General features: G+C 32.8%; 3 protein-coding genes across 3 annotated transcripts; 2 read left to right on the forward strand and 1 right to left on the reverse strand.

The window, feature by feature from the left end:
* The first annotated feature begins 70 nt into the window (after window positions 1–70).
* Window positions 71–3269, forward strand: LOC106438936 (pentatricopeptide repeat-containing protein At3g02490, mitochondrial). Its single transcript, XM_048750040.1, has 2 exons — window positions 71–2188; window positions 2295–3269. The coding sequence occupies exon 1, from the start codon at window positions 218–220 to the stop codon at window positions 2174–2176; it is 1959 nt and encodes a 652-aa protein (XP_048605997.1). The 5' UTR covers window positions 71–217; the 3' UTR covers window positions 2177–2188; window positions 2295–3269.
* Window positions 3270–3832: 563 nt separating this feature from the next.
* Window positions 3833–8150, reverse strand: LOC125583333 (small polypeptide DEVIL 2-like). The gene has a single exon (XM_048750042.1). It carries the CDS (start codon window positions 6061–6063, stop codon window positions 5923–5925), a length of 141 nt encoding a protein of 46 aa, XP_048605999.1. The 5' UTR covers window positions 6064–8150; the 3' UTR covers window positions 3833–5922.
* Window positions 8151–14190: 6040 nt separating this feature from the next.
* LOC125583334 lies at window positions 14191–16959 on the forward strand. Its single transcript, XM_048750043.1, has 5 exons — window positions 14191–14439; window positions 14543–14590; window positions 14693–14995; window positions 15080–15216; window positions 16739–16959. The coding sequence occupies exons 1-5, from the start codon at window positions 14259–14261 to the stop codon at window positions 16898–16900; spliced, it is 831 nt and encodes a 276-aa protein (XP_048606000.1). The 5' UTR covers window positions 14191–14258; the 3' UTR covers window positions 16901–16959.
* The last annotated feature ends 164 nt before the right edge of the window (window positions 16960–17123 follow it).

Here is a 17123-nt window from a genome sequence, read left to right on the forward strand (position 1 = left end):
AAAATGAATTTAGAATCACATATTTTTTTAGTAGAACCTTCGGACTTAACCAGAGGTTTCAGTTTAAAAAGCGAAACTAGAAAAAAATAAAATAAAAATAAAAATCTCTCATAAACCCTAACATTTTCCACCATCGCTCTGCTCATCTCCTTTCGTTCGAAAGATCCTAACTTTGGATTCAGATCGAGCAAGTAAGCGAAACCCAATTGAAAGAAGGATGAGGTATCAATGGCGATTGATTCTCTTACGGAGTTACCGTTCTTCATTTTGCTCCCGTTTCCAGGTAATCTCCAATTCGACCCGATCTCTCACTTCTCTCCTCCACAAACCTCCTGGGTTCGCACCTCCGCAACAAAGCCAGTGTCTTTATTCCATTAACCGAAGCTTCTCATATAAACCCGTGATCGAAGAGAAACCTTCTCCTGAAGCTATTGTGATTGATGTTTTCACCAGATTAAGCACTAAAAATGAAATTAACAAAGAGCTTGATTCAAATTGTATTGTGATTAGTCACGACTTAGCTTTAAATGCTCTGAGGTCACTCGAAACAACCCCTGATGTCGCACAAAGGCTTTTCCATTGGGTCTCAGAAGCTTCCCCTAAGAAACTCTCCTCCAAAAGCTACAACACGATGCTGCGTATCCTCGGCGTTAACGGACTCGTCGACGAGTTCTGGAGCTTGGTTGATGACATGAAGAAGAGAGGACACGGCGTGTCAGCTAACGTTAGAGACAAAGTGGGCGTTAAGTTTCAGGAAGATGGTTTGGAAAGTGATTTGAATAGGCTCAAGGAGCTTTTCGCTTCGGGCTCTATTGATAACTCTGTGGATAAGGTTTGCAATAGGGTGTGTAAGATTGTGATGAAGGATCAGTGGAACGCTGAGCTGGAGAAACAGCTGAGGGATCTGAAACTTGAGTTTAAGAGTGATCTTGTGAAGATGGTTGTGGAGAAGCTTGACGTGGAGCCGAGGAAAGCTTTATTGTTCTTTCGGTGGATTGATGAGTGTGGTGGTTTTAAGCATGACGAGAAGACGTATAACGCTGTGGCGAGGGTTTTGGGGAAAGAGAAGTTTCTCGATAGGTTTCGGAACGTTATTGAAGAGATTAGGAGCGGTGGTTTCGAGATGGAGATGGAGACTTATGTCAGAGTTTCAGCGAGGTTCTGTCAGAGTAAAATGGTTAGAGAAGCTGTGGAGTTGTTCGAGTTTGCGATGGCGGGGAGGAACACACCCACGGCGCACTGCTGTTGTTTACTTCTCAAGAAGATTGTCACTACAAAGAAACTGGATATGGATTTGTTTTCGAGAACTGTGAAAGCTTATACATGTAACGGAAACGTTATGACGGATCAGATGCTGCAGAGTGTCATCAAGTCTTTGAGAAGCGTTGATAGGTTTGAGCAGAGCAATGAGGTGTTGAAGGCCATGAAAGAAGGCGGTTATGTTCCTAGCGGTGATCTGCAGAGCGTGATTGCGTCGGGACTTAGTCGCAAGGGAAAGAAAGATGAAGCCAATGAGCTTGTGGACTTCATGGAAGCCTCTGGGGATCATCTGGATGACAAAGCAATGGCGTCTTTAGTCGAAGGGCATTGCGATGCAAAAGATCTCGAGGAAGCTTCGGAGTGTTTCAAGAAGATGGTTGGCAAAGAAGGAGTCTCTTACGCTGGTTACGCGTTCGAGAAGCTGGTGCTTGCTTATTGCAATAGTTTTCAGGCAAGAGATGCATACAAGCTCTTCACGGAGCTAGTGAAACAGAACCAGTTGAAGCCTTGGCACAGTACTTACAAAATCATGGTGAGGAATCTACTGATGAAGAAAGTGGCGAGAGATGGTGGGTTTGAAGAAGCTTTGAGTCTTCTACCTATGATGAGAAATCACGGTTTCCCTCCTTTCGTGGACCCGTTCTTAGATTACTTATCTAATAGTGGAACAGGAGCAGAAGCTTTTGCCTTTCTGAAGGCTTTGACTTCTAAGAAGTTTCCATCTAACTTAATGGTTATGCGTCTGTTTGAAGCTATGTTGAAGTCTGCAAGGCATAGTGAAGCTCAGGATCTGCTGTCTCTATGCCCCAGTTATATCCGTCGAAATGCGGATGTTCTGCAACTTTTCAGTTCCATGAAACCTGATCAATGTTCTTTAGAGAAACCTTTGCCTGCACCCACGCAAATCGAAGCCTAGTCCATTAATGATGTATGGCATGGTGAATTAGAAAGCTTAAAGCACCCTTATGATTTTTTTTTTTTTTCTTTTTTTGAACACAACTTTCTTTCATTAACTTTAACTTGCTTGCCTACAGATGATAGAGAGAATTATCCATCCTTTTTGATTAAAAAGATAAACTTCAACAGCATAACATAAAATGGATAGATCTTCAAAAGAAGAAGATGACGGCGAACTCAAGACGATGTTTGAATGCGTCAATGTAGCTTTCACGATATGGTCGGACAGCAGAGAACTAATCACCTTATATTGTGACGTTAACACCCAATCCGCACCTCGGAATATTGTCGGAACGAAGTCCGCTACATCTTCAGGCCCCGAACAGACCGCTACGCAAGATAGCAAGACGGTTATAGATATGGTGGACACTTCCATTTAACGTTTGGAAGGGAAACACTCCTTAAAAAGGAGATAGTGGATAAAATGGTCATCTTCTCCAAAGAGAAAGAGTTGAATGTTGATGAAGATGATACTGATAAACTCTTCGCACAAGAGAGATAAGATGTATGTAGAACGGCTTCAGTAAAGATTTCAGTGACACCACCAAAATTCTTTTGGCAAATAATCATTAGGCTGGACAAATAATAGTTAAACACCATTGGACTCACCAAACCCAATTTCAATACATGAAGGTCCAGCCCAATAGAAATAGAAACATGACTTTGTCGGGATATTGCGAGTACGACGGAGAAAGCATGGTGGAGGAAGGGAAGCTTCAGCGAGAAGACAGGGGAAGCAGGCGGTGGGGATGGTGACGGATCTGGCTGGTGAGGCGCAGTTCCGTTTGGATGACAGGCGTCGACCCCAGAACGGGATGGATATTCGTCGCGAGATGGATAGACGTAGCAGGAAAGCGACATTGATGAAGAACAGCGACTGTAACCGGCGAGAAACTCAACGGTTTAGGGAACCCCCCAGAATATGTTCGGTCTAGTAGTACTAGATCCGTAAAGAGACAGACGAGAGCTTCGGCTCACAACAGCAAGCTTTCTCCGAAGAGATACACTGGCGTGAGCAGAGAGGTTGACAAAGGTGGAGAACCAGATCGGCGAACTCGCGAACCCGATGGAGATGAAGAATAGGAGGAGCGGAAGACGAACAGAGCTATGGAAGAAGGCTCGACGCCGGCGGCCAGAGGGCTCACCGACGTCGAGATGTGGCGGCTGCAAGCGTACCTCGATTCTCGTGTCTCACCCTTATGATTTCAACTATAAAGTTTTGTGCACTTTAAAACCTTAAATTTTAAGATTTTTTTAGTTTTTTAGTCTTTATATTTGTGTAACTTTCAAACAAAGTAAATAACTTTCTTGTTTAATCATTTTAATTTTTTTACTACAAAATATTTAATTAACTCTATAATAAATACTATACAAAGATAATATTACATCAAGCAAATACAAAATACAAGAAACTGAAAATATAAAAAATAAAAATAAACATATGAAAAATACACAAAATAAAATGTTACACAATTTAAAACATTACAGAAATAAATATTACAATAATATTATTATTCAGGTAAATTTGATCATGGACTTCCAATATCACCAAAATATTTTTCATAAAACCCTAAAACAATTAAGGTTGTTATTGTTCTCGAGTTTTTTTTTTTAATGATTTTTTTTGTTCATATCAAATAAACTCACGGGTACTAGAATCAACAATAGAGTCTTATGATGTAATTATAATCGAGATAGTTATTTGTATGGGATCATTATGTAAGTATATATAAATAAATAATTATATAATTTATTTAAATTTAATGATTTAATTTGTATGTTTTTACTTTTTATTTATGTACAATGTTTTTACTATAATATAATATTTTCTTTATTAGTTTTGTTGGATATTTTATAGATATTGTAAAAGATTTATGCTTTTAGTTAAGTTTTGTTAAGGTCTTATGATGTAAAATATAAAAGTTCGAAAGTTGAATATAAAATTTTATTTTTGGTGAAAAACACTCTTAAACTTTAATTTTGAAGTTTTGTCAAACTTTAAATAGAGGTCTTTTTAGAAATGCTCTTAGACAGAGGATGTTACAACAATTAGATTTGGTGAACTTCAATGCATTAGAAGATCAGTCAAGGTACTCTTGGTTTCTTTTATTATTGAGAAAGTCTTAGAAGCTTCATCTTTGGTTGTTAGAAAGCTAAACTCTTTGTGTTGTCAATTTTGTGACTCATGAGTTTGAGCAGAATTAGTCTTTGATATATTATTTCCATATACAACCCTCTGTTTCATCTAAAGACTGTCAAACCTCGAGCTTACCTCCTCAGGTACCAACAAATGCTAGTATGCTGTTCTCAGATGCTGCTTGGAATAGCTCTACTCTTGCAGGTGGGCTGAGCTGGGTCTGTCAAGACTCGATAGGCACACACCTCTTCCAAGGAACAGAAAACAGGCACTATATAGCTTCAGCCTTGGTAGCAGAAGCATTGGCGCTACGGACAGGTCTCTCGAAGGCTGTCTACTCAGGCATCAAAGACGTGATCTGTTTTTCAGATTCCAAAAGTCTCATTGATTTAATCACAGGAAACAAGTCTGTGATTTCTCTTCGAGGGATTCTCCATGACCTAGGCGTGTTGAGTAAATCCTTCAACTCTATCTCGTTTCAGTTTATCTCTCGAGTCTGTAACGTCCAAGCGGATTCGCTGGCAAAAAACTCTCTGTTTCAGTACTCAAACAATCTCTCAGAGATTGGCAACAATGTTTCAGTTTAAGTTTTAATGGAAAAGGTTTGACCAAAAAAAAAATATTATTTCCATATACTGTATAAGAGTATTATATTTGACCTACTTACTAAGTCAAATTCAGGTCAATTAGATACCAAAAAAACGATGATCAGTAATAGCACGTCCAATATCCAATATCTAAAATTTGCCAAGATTATAAACTTATATATATATATATTTCAAATAGTGGAGAAAACGACTCAAAAATATTTCAAATAAAATAAATCTAGATATTTTAAGTGGACCCTTTGTTTTTCCCATATTAATCCTTAGTTTTTGCTGCATTTTTACTTATGTTTTTATCTCAGGATTAAAAGAAAATAACAATAAGAAACTCTAACGTATTAGATGGAACAAAACGAAAAATAGTCAATGGAGTGATAATAACACAAGTGTGTGAAGAAATGTAAGGAAATGTAATGTAGAATGATTTCGAGGAATACATATTTATACATGTGAAACCCAATCTCTTCTCCCAACTTGCGAATTGATTAATGAACTATACTTTGTGACATTGTTCCCAACATATGAAGCATACTATATTACTACTATGAAATGCAATGGCCGCTCTTTTGTCAAATATATTTCATGTATTGTGAGATACATGTAGCCATCTTCTTTATCCTTTGAAACGTATAAATTAAATACGCATCTACATTGTTTCTATATGTGAATTATTAAAAATTCATATAGCCCCTATTTTCAAGTTTCTATTTTACTATACGCACTTTGAATCAGAATAGCTAAATCTTTGTTTCATGTTTCAAAGATTCGATAAATGATGAACAATCAATATGTTGTAGTAACAAGTAACTTTTTCATTTACAAAATTTCGCATTAGGGCACAAACATTTATACGTGTGTATACATGCTTTACCCTGATTTCTGAACATTCTCACACACATATATACACGTACATGTAAATATGTTTGTACATGTTACAATGTATCGTAACGAATAAATGAAATATCAATCACGTGAACAAAGGAGCATCATCACACATCTTCTAATGATGTAAATCCTCCCTTTCTGTTCTTTAAGATACTTCCCAAGTCTTCTACTTTGTGATTTCTTCTCCTTTCTCTTCAAGTTCATGATGATGTTTTCCATATCCGCTTTGTTTTTACCTTGAATAACCGGTTTATGAACGAATCTTCTAGAAGATTTAAGTAGGGATAGAGAGACTGTGATTTTTGATAAGAGAGAGATGAGCTTTAGAAGGTTAAGTGATTTGATGAGGAAGATACTCGTTCGAATGAGTTTTTATAGGGATATAAGTTTTTGTCTGCATTGTACGTTTTAGTTTAAAATAAACGAGTAGATATCCATAAGAAAATTATTCTTAATTTCTTATGGTTGAGTCACGTCACCAAACTTTACATAACAATGTGAAAATACACCAACCAATATACATTGGTCGGCCATTTGGTTGCATACCTTATTCTTTTATGCACTACAATAATAAGTGACGATAAAATATATTTTTTTGATTAATAGTAGTATTTTTTTTTTTGAAACACCGATTAATAGTAGTATGTCTATTCTTATAATGCCGTAAGCTAAATATAGCTAATTACATAGCTCATGTAAGTTTTAATCTTTTGATTAGACTATCCATTTGGGGGCGTATATGGTACATCAAAGATAGTATACTTTTTTAGTGTAAATGTTAAGAAAAGATAGATAGATAGATAAATAGATAGATTTTGAAGGTTTCGTTCGTTATTGGAAAGAAAGGATTCGTTAATTCGTGGTCTAGATCTAAAATTCATATATCTGTAAGCATCTCTAACGTCCGACCTTCGATTTACACATATATTTTTGGTTTTTGAGTGAGAGATTCAATCTGAGCTATGTTGATATTCAATTATATGTTATGAAAGATAGCATGCTTGTAACTGCTTTCTCATTTGTTTTGTTTATCATCTTATTGACTGATTCAATGTGACTAGAGCCATTTTGCCTCAAATGAGATAAACAGATCCCACAAAAATGGGGATGCTTTGAGTCGTTTTTACTCGCAAAACAAAATGCAACCACTTTCATTTTCATATATAACTTTAGTTTTTTTTTTTTGCTGAATCACAGATTATAACTTTAGTTAGTTTATCTATATACTAATATATTAGTTTGATATATACTACGTTGTCAAAAAAAAAAGATATATACTACGTTGTTATATACGTGTGTGAATATACATGTAATTAGTATGTATATTTGCAGTGTTTAGCTTCATAGACTAACAACACATATATAATGGAAAACCAAACTTATGAGATGTTGTATAGTTTCATATGGATATCATAGTGAGAAAGATGTATGAATGCACCAGTGGTATTGTTTTCCTCACCGGTTAACACGTATTATACATTGAAATACTTGTGTTTTGTAACGAGTATGTCACGTTTATTAATTGCTTTACAAAAATTGGTTAAATTGCCCAAGCATATTTTAAAAGTTATTTCCAATTAATTTTCTTTTTAGCAGTGTAGCTTAAGAAAAACATCTCTACGAAACTTCCTAAGCTCAATTACTATTTTTTATACTGGAACAAGTTACTTGAAATTTGTGACTTTTTAGCTTAGACAAACGTTTTAATCACAAGGCCAAAACACAATCCCACATGTCTTTTCTCGTGTTCCACCACCAAATTAGCCGTAACTTGAACCTGGCCTGCTTCATTCAGCTCCCACTGAACCATTCACATCATTTAACTCAACCTCTCTTATTAATACAGCTGTTTTTTTAATTAACTTTACTTAATTACTGTTAAAATACCAGAGCCATATTGTATTAATGCCTACATTTTTTTTTTTTGCTAAAAATTAGTGCCTTAATTCTTGGAAGTTGTTTTTGTGTGTCCCCTCTACATATTATAACTCGATTTTCCGTATGCCATGTTCCAAAACAGAACATTTTGATCTTCCAAATGTTGTTACATATACATGCGTACTTCAGTACATGTCTTACCATAGCTCAGTCCGTACGTATTAGTGTATTACTATATATTGCGACGGGACAAGCAATATATTTAGAACCAAGATACCATTCATTGTATATTTTTCAAGTAAAATAAAAAGACCAACCACTAAAAGTTTAAATATTCGTCCATTACTGATATATCCCACATAATTATTGTTGGATAATTCCAATTAACTTGAAAAGCAAATTAACTCTAAAATGAAGTTTGACGGGTTAAAGAAAAAAAAACATATCGAACTTAGGAATGTTTCCATATTATTATTAGGAAAAGATGTAGTTTCGTCCTATATAAAGAGTTCTAATGGAGAGATGTTCCATCAAGAGAAACACATTGAAAGGTTTAGTTTTGAGAGAGTTTCTAAATCTAATAAGAAGATAAGTTCTTATAATCTTTGTGTCTGCGCAACTTTAATTGGTATCAGAGCTCCAGGTTTCGAAGATCGTTTACAAGAGAAGTTGTAACTTGATCAAAACATGGGAGACGATGACAATTCTCAAAGACGTGATAAAGGTCTTGAGATGAAGAAGGACATACGATGTCCGATGCTATCATCAACCAACTACACCGTATGGTCGATGCGAATGAAAGTGATGCTTCGTTTATACGATGTTTGGGATACGATTGATCCAGGGAGCGATGATGCAAAGAAGAACAATATGGCGATTGCTCTAATCTTTCATTCAGTCCCGGAAGCGCTAATACTTCAGATAGGAGAACATGATACATCGAAGAAGATTTGGGAAGCTATCAAATCATGTAACCTAGGTGTTGATCGCGTGAGAGAAGCGAGGTTACAGACTTTGATGTCTGAGTTCGACAAACTGAAGATGTCAGACACGGTGGATGACTACGCAGGAAAACTTTCAGGCTTAGCATCGAGAGCAGCCACGTTAGGAGAGATAATGGAAGCATCGAAGATCGTAAAGAAACTTTTTGAAGGGACTTCCAAGAACGAAGTTCATTCACATCGTAGCTTCGATAGAACAAGTGTTGGATCTAAATTCAACGGGGTTCGAAGATATTGTTGGGAGATTGAAAGCTTTCGAAGAACGCATAAAAGGAAAGAAATCAAAAGTAAATCCATGCGGGCTTGCCAATTAGGCCCAAAGTGGACAATATCATACTAATCGGATAATATAGAGTTGGACATTGGCTTTAACAATCCCAACAATTGGTATCAGAGCGATTGACGAAAAATCTGCAAGAAGACCAAAATACCCTTCGAGTAGGAACAGGATCCATCGAGTTAGGATTGAGAGGTGTGTGTGGCAGAGATCAAGTCAAAAGATTCTGGAAGTCAGTTGTGGGACACAAGATGAATGTGATCCTTAGATTGAGGGGGATAATGAGATATAACAAACTAAGTCCCACATTGGAGAATTAGACAAGGAGTGTCTAATATATAAAGAGATGTCCAACTCTAATTAGTACGAGGCCTTTTGGGAAGGAGTCCAAAAGTAAATCCATGCGGGCCAGCCAATTAGGCCCAAAGTGGACAATATCGTACTAATCAGACAATACAGAGTTGGACACGGGATTTCACAATCCCAACAATTGGTATCAGAGCCAGGTTAGACGATAAATCTGCAAGAAGACCAAAATACCCTTCGAGTAGGAACGGGACCCATCGAGTTAGGATTGGGAGGTGTGTGTGGTAGAGATCAAGTCAAAAGATCCTGGAAGTCAGTTGTGAGACATGGAGAATTAGACAAAGTGTGTCTAATATATAAAGAGATGTTTAACTCTAATTAGTATGAGGCATTTTGGGAAGGAGCCCAAAAGTAAATTCATGTGGGTCAGCCAATTAGGCCCAAAGTGGACAATATCGTACAAATCGGACAATATAGAGTTGGATACGAGATTTCACAATTCCAACAATTGGTATCAGAGCGATTGACGGGAAATCTGCAAGAAGACCAAAATACCCTTCAAGTAGGAATGGGACCCTTCAAGGTGGAAAGGGAGATTCAGCAGTGTCGAATGTCAAAGATGCGACAAGGCACCGAGATGATTCGCTAGAGGAAAGGACACAAGATAGATGAATGTGATCCTTATTTTGAGGGGGAGAATGAGATATATATAACAAATTAAGTCTCACGTTGGAGAATTAGACAAAGAGTGTCTAATATATAAATAGATGTTCAACTCTAATTAATACGAGGCCTTTTAGAAAGGAAACCAAAAGTAAATCCATGCAGACTTATCTTTTATGCTCAAAGTAGACAATATCATACTAATTGGACAAAATAGAGTTGGACATAGCCTCACACGATTCCAACAGTTATTACATTTTCTTACCGAATATATAAAGCATGCGTAATGCGTTATTGTAAACATAGATTCACGTTCGTTGTCAATGGTACTCTCATTTTGAAAGGCATGATGTTCGTATAATAAGATGAGGTTGATTGTTTTAAATAAAAAGTTAATAAGTGTTGAACTTGTGTTGTCTTAGTAGTTCTTTGCATCCAATTATTTCTAATTTCAGAACAAGATAAGAAAGCTCAAGATAAAATAAAAGAAGCATGTAGAGCATGCCGCACGTGAAATCCGCATGGCTAAGGGTTAGTGTTTGGCATAACCTAGACAATCTTCGTTATCTTGTCTCCTAACTTAATATATTACTCCATTTATGACAAGTTTACCACATTAAAATATACGATTAATTAACAAATAACTTGAACACAATTAAGAATCACTAACCCGTATCTTGGTCTTGGATGATTCAAAAGATAGTGTCCGTAATTAAACACTTGTCCAGTGCAACGTATCAATAACCAGTTTCGACATTGTATTATCTAATTTACTAATCATTTCAATTAAGGTTGATTAGTTTCGCACTCATGAAGCATCCAATATCTTGGAACTAGTAATCTAATAAAAGATCACTCGCATACAAACAATAGTGTATCCAGTATATACATTAATTCCTGTGTTGACCCCTATAATGTCTTTAGTTTCTGTGTGTTTGATCAAATGTATTTTTAATTAAAGCCTCATTCCGATAATTGTAGTGTTAGATTGATTAGGGGGGAGTTATATGCCCTGCTAATTACTCTAAATGGAAAAATATAGTCCTTTTTAACTATTGTTTAATTCAAAATCTGTTGACCATAGTGATGGATAATACAATTTATATGGGATTTGAATTTATGTATTAGATGTAAAAATTGAAAAAGAAAACATATTATATACGCTCTACGAGCTTTTTAAATAGATTTATTGGACCTAAGTATTTCATAAGTTCTGAAAACATGGGCTTACAAAATCTTTTTAACGATGTTCAACCCGGGCTTAGACAAACTTTATGAGATCACGGCTAGGCCTTTGAGTGCTATTGAACAATTACATGGATTCCATGTGAAGTCCATGTACTTCACATTATGAAAACCAGTCCAGTGCTAGTAATAATCCTTTGTTTAGTTACAGTTACTTCAGCAAAAATAAAAAATAAAAAAGGTTACAGTAATCAAACTAACCCGATCGGTTTACATTTATATTTATGATTAACACCATGAATAAGTGAATACACACTTATATCAACCTCACACTGTCACACATACACCCTGAACAAGTGAAAAGACTCTGCCATAGCTTTCAACTCATTAATATAGCTCGTAAATCGTACATACTCAAGAATATTCACAGATCCATGTATATATAATTAAATTACAACAGCAATAACATCATCCATGGTTTTATAATATGATATCTATAATTTGGGATAAAAGTCGGTATAGCCGTATAGGCGTTTGTGCGATCAATCGGTCATCAACTAAACAAAATTTTAAAATGATTTTTAAAACAAAAAAATATTATTTATTATTTATTATTAATTTTGCAATTTTTAATAAAAATATAGTTTTCATATGGTATAAAATTTATTCAAATCTCAATCTACTAATATAAAATTCATCCAGTAGTTATAATATTTTTTATGAGCTAATTTTTTATCTAGTTTAATTGCATTTAATATTTTATGTTATTATATCGAAACTATATATATATATGCATATACATATGCATATACATATACGTATACACATATAAAAAAAAGGGAAAATCGCATTTTAAACACTGAAAGTGTCACTTTCTATCAGTTTAAACACTAAAGTTTTTCGACTATCACTTTAAACCTTAAAAATGACATTTTTATCATAATAAACCTTCAAAGACGTTTTCATGTTAATTGACGACCGGTACTGTTCATTTTACAGGACAAAATGATGACGTTTCAGTTTCTTTTCTTAAAAAAAAAAAAAAAATACACAAATAATCGAATGAAATTGGAAAAAATGTAAAAAATTTAAAACAAAATTTAAAAAAAAATCTACAAATTCAAAAAAACATAAAAATTAAACTTAAAATTTCAAACTTAAAATAAAACAAAATATTAAAAATTCTAAAAATTCAAAATAAAATCTAAAATTAAAATGTCAAATTTAAAAAAGAAAGTTTTTAAAAATTCTAAAATAAGATCTAAAATTAAAACTTCAAACTTAAAAATTAAAATTGTAAAAAAAAATTGTAAATATTTAACCCAAAAAAATATATTTATTTTAAAATTTCATCCAATTAAAGTGACCGTCACATATGATGATATCAAAACTTACCTCCATCAAAAACAATATATCAAAACTTGCTACCATCAAAAACTTTTTTTTTATAATCTGAATACTCATACACCTTACATAACCCGACTAGCGCCTAAGTACACTTCGCAGAAAGCATCTCGGGGGCCGCCAATTTTACCCCATGTTAATTGAAGGTGACCACACGCATGACTAATAATTCTCTCAAATAGATTATATTGAGTTTTGTCCCAAAAAAATTTTCTAAGAAAGAAAATGACCAAAAATGTTTCATTAAAGATGCAAAAGACTCTTATGCTCTAAATATACAAATACAAATAAATAAAGAAAAATTTCAAATTATTATTTTTTAAATATTTTAGATCTTATTTTAGAAATTTTAAAATTTTATTTTCGTTTTTAAATTTGACATTTTAATTTTAGATCTTATTTTTGAATTTTTAGAATTTTTAATATTTTATTTTATTTTTAAGTTTGAAATTTTAATATTCATGTTTTTTGAATTTTTAATTTTTTTAATTTTGTTTTGAATTTTTTATAACTTTTTTCCAATTTTATTCGAATTTTTCTGTATTTTTATTTTATTTTTTATTTTAAAGAAAAAAAAACTGACACATCATTATTTTAACCTGTAAAATGAACAGTACCGGTCGTCTATGAACTGGAAAACGTCGTTGGAGGTTTATTATGATAAAAATGTCAATTTGAAAGTTTAAAGTGCTAGTCAAAAAAATTCAATGTTTAAAGTATTAGAAAGTGACACTCTTAGTGTTTAAAATGCGATTTTTCCTATAAAAAAATGGAAGCTTCATAAATTTGGATGCCAAATTGAAAAGTTTGAAAACATTGTTGACAAACCGGGTTTTCTCTAGTGGATGGCCTTCGTCTAAGCACTTAAATATTACCTCTCTGATTTGAAAGAATGATGTTTAAGGTTATTCATACATATTTAAAAATAATAATATTTACTTTTATTTACTTTCCAACAAGTATAACCATTTGTATATTTACATTTATATGTATAATTTAGTTTTAAAGTAAAATGCATTAGTTTTTAGAACATCAATTTTTTTATATAAGAAAAAGCTTGGTAGATCAATTTTTTTTTGTATATAGAACCGTAGTTTCCTATAAAATGTGTAATCATGTCTAGTGATTGATTAAATCATGTTATATACATATATATATATATATATATATATATATATATATATTATTTTTGGAAAGAATATAAGACTTTCGATCTTTCACACAAGTTAATTGTTAATATTCTTATACGCAACTCATATGTTTCAGTCAGTTTTGATATGCAGAGAGAGAAGGATAGCCAGACATGTTAAATCAATCAATCTTTTCTTACTAATCAATTACAATATTTTGAACTGTCACTATACAAATTAAGACAAGAAAAGGAAAAAATAACTAAAAAGAAACTAAGAAGAAAAAGTGGAACATGCCAAGAGAATCTGTTTCCCATATATAGATTACCCCCAAAAACAAAAGACAAAAAGAAAATAAACTTTTCTATAAAATGTTTTCAATATATGTTAGGTGTCCAATTATAAATCAACATATAATATATTCCAAAACTTGATGAGAAATTATATTAAAGATTCATATTTTATGTGAAGATCTGTAATCCCTTTAAATTTCAAGGTACATATTACCTCCCATCTTCCTCCTACGTGGCTAACCTTTGCTCTTTCGTAATAAACATTGTTCTCTTTTCAATGGCTTTGCGTGGCAAAGAGCTTGAGTTTAACCTACAAGAATGGAGTCGAAAAGGTCATTTTACTCGTGAAAACCCTAGTTCTAGAAGGTTTTCTGCTTCCTCACGAGAAGATCGCAAGTCTTCTAGAACAATCTTCACCATCTCTAGTACTCTCTCTTCTCCTGGCTACTCCCATACAGGCAAAATAAGCAACTCATCTTCCTAAATCTCTATCTGCGTTTATATGTTTATGATAATGTTCACTTAGAGGAATGTTCTGAAGATTTGAAGTTTTTTTAGCAGATCAGGAGATTGACCCATCAAATTATTCATTCACTAGTGCACTTAAGGGTAAGCCTTTTCATGGCTCTCAACTTTAAGCGTTGTAAAGGACAAGAACAGAGAACATGCATAGTGACCTTTTGTTTGTTCTGTTTTGTCTTTTCCTTATAGCATTGCAAGAAAAAACAATGTACAAGAAGAATCAAGAGTGGTTAAAACCAGAAGGTATTGAGTTAAACTCAAAATGGAACGAAGCAGAGAAGTACATTTGCAATCCTTTGTCTGGTGAAGTTCCTATGGAATGTTTGTCTTCTAAAACCCTAAACTCAAGATCCTTCAGAGACGTATCCAACAAGTCTACTCCACTCATGAATTTTCCCTCTAATCACAATCTCAACAATTCAAGAACGAGTAATCCTAACGTCAGAATCATTCAAGAGGATCATGTATCCACCGATCCTGTTCTTGGTCAAGGTCAGTGATTATCATCTTTGTTAAATAATATCATAAAGGCGGTTTTGTGTTGTGGGTTTAAGAGTTTGGAGTGTTTTTGAGCAGAAAAGAAAGTTGTGGGGTTGAAACGAGATGTGGGTGTGCAGAGTGCACCGGTAAGTGTTAGCCTGGTGAAGACGCCACCGACGAAAGCTGATGATTCGCAGGACGAGTTTGCACTTGAGTTGAAAGCTCAACAAGAGGTATGTATACAAACTTTTCCCTAATTCTTGATTTTACATTATGTTTCTTTCACAACTTGATGTTTACACATTCAGTATTAATTTTAAACGTATAATAAAATATGGAAAATGCATTTGATTGGAGCCATGTAAAACAAATAATTGCATAAAATTTTTGAACTCATTTGTGCAACAAATGAATTTAGATTCTTTCACACTGTAAGAGAAAGACACCAATACATGTATGCAGTGTATACTTATTCTCAGAGTGTTATAAAAGATAATGATAAGATTGCATGTTTTGTATGTTTCTATATATACAATATTCTTTCATGATATAGTAATATTCATACAATATTGTATTCTTGTTATGATTTAGATTCTTTCATGATATGTTTTGGAAATGAAGCACTTTATGTGAGAGTATCAATAATAGAAAAGTATCATCCAACTTTGATGTTATGATTAGTATATTCCATATTGAAAAGGCTAATGATATATGTCATATGTTTGCATCTATAATCTTCTACAGGTCACAAGCGATGTATTGAGCATATTCTGGTTGAACCATTCATTCAATTTTTTTTCTTAATTATATAAACTTGGAATTTCTTGCGCATATGTAGAAATAATAATTTTAAATATAACATTCTTTTATTTTAAAACAAAATTTTACATTTACATTTGCATATTATTATTTTCTATTTTAACTTTATCGGTTTGGAAAAAACAAACCATATGATCTTATTTCTTTTGATTTGGTTTAACTATTTCAGTTTAATTTTACTTAAATTTCAATAGAGTTAAAACTACATTTTTAAAAGCAAAAAGGTTACTTCTATTATTTTCATTTAATGATTATTTATTTTACATATATCTATTATCACATATTTTAAATAGTCTATATTTAAATATATATTAATAATAAATATAGATTTGTTTTTATTTTTAGTTAAGATATATTAAACTTGTAAAAATAAATTTTTTAACTAACCTAATGAACCATAAATTTAAATAGATTTTTTATCATTTAACTATGAACAATAATTTTATTTGATTGACGACAAAAAAAAAAAAAAAAAAAAAATAATTTTATTTGATTAGTGTTGCTTTAATTTTGTATTTGTTGACGTACACTTACAATTAATTTTGATAACATGTATATATTTAAGCAACATATGTATAAACTTATGTAAAAAATATTATTGTAACTAAATTTAGTTTTTTTTTTGTTAATATGATATACATAATAGTGATATATGAATTAATATATTTTAATAGTCTTTCTAAAATAAATATTTGTATATAAAATTTACATTAATGGTGATATATGAGTTATTAGTCATTGTTATATTTGAAAAATCTTGCCCAAAAATATACTTTTTCATAAAACTTTAGTATATGTCACAAATTTATTAAAGTTATGTCACATTTTTCAAAAGTCATATCATTTTTTTTTGTTGAGATGAATGTTGTGACGATACATTCACAAATTAAAGTTACCCACTTGATTACTTGCTTATATTGCTCTGTGGTTGTAAAGGATGTGAAGGTAGATGAAGACAAGAAACATATGATGACAAAAGTAAATCAAGAAGAGAAGAAGAAAACAGGAAGAAGGTTGTTTTCATGGAGGAGAAAAAGGCAAAGGCAACCAACAAAATCCAAATGCTTCTTTCTCATTTGTCTTATCAAAGCTTTTTGAGCTTCAAAACCAATAATATTATAGTAAACAAATAAAATAAAAGGTTAATGGTGTGTAAACTAAACTTGTTCGAACTCTGTTTTATTGTCTGTGGTCTCTGCATAATTTTGAAGTTTTACTTGTTTCTCGCCGGAGTTGGAGCCTTGGGGGTGTTTGATTTTGTTCCCAAGATTCTTTAAAGATGGGGGTTTCACTTCCTAAATAAATGGTACTAACAAACAAT

The sequence above is a fragment of the Brassica napus genome, chromosome C3 (assembly GCF_020379485.1).
Source record: "Brassica napus cultivar Da-Ae chromosome C3, Da-Ae, whole genome shotgun sequence".
Lineage (NCBI taxonomy): Eukaryota > Viridiplantae > Streptophyta > Magnoliopsida > Brassicales > Brassicaceae > Brassica > Brassica napus.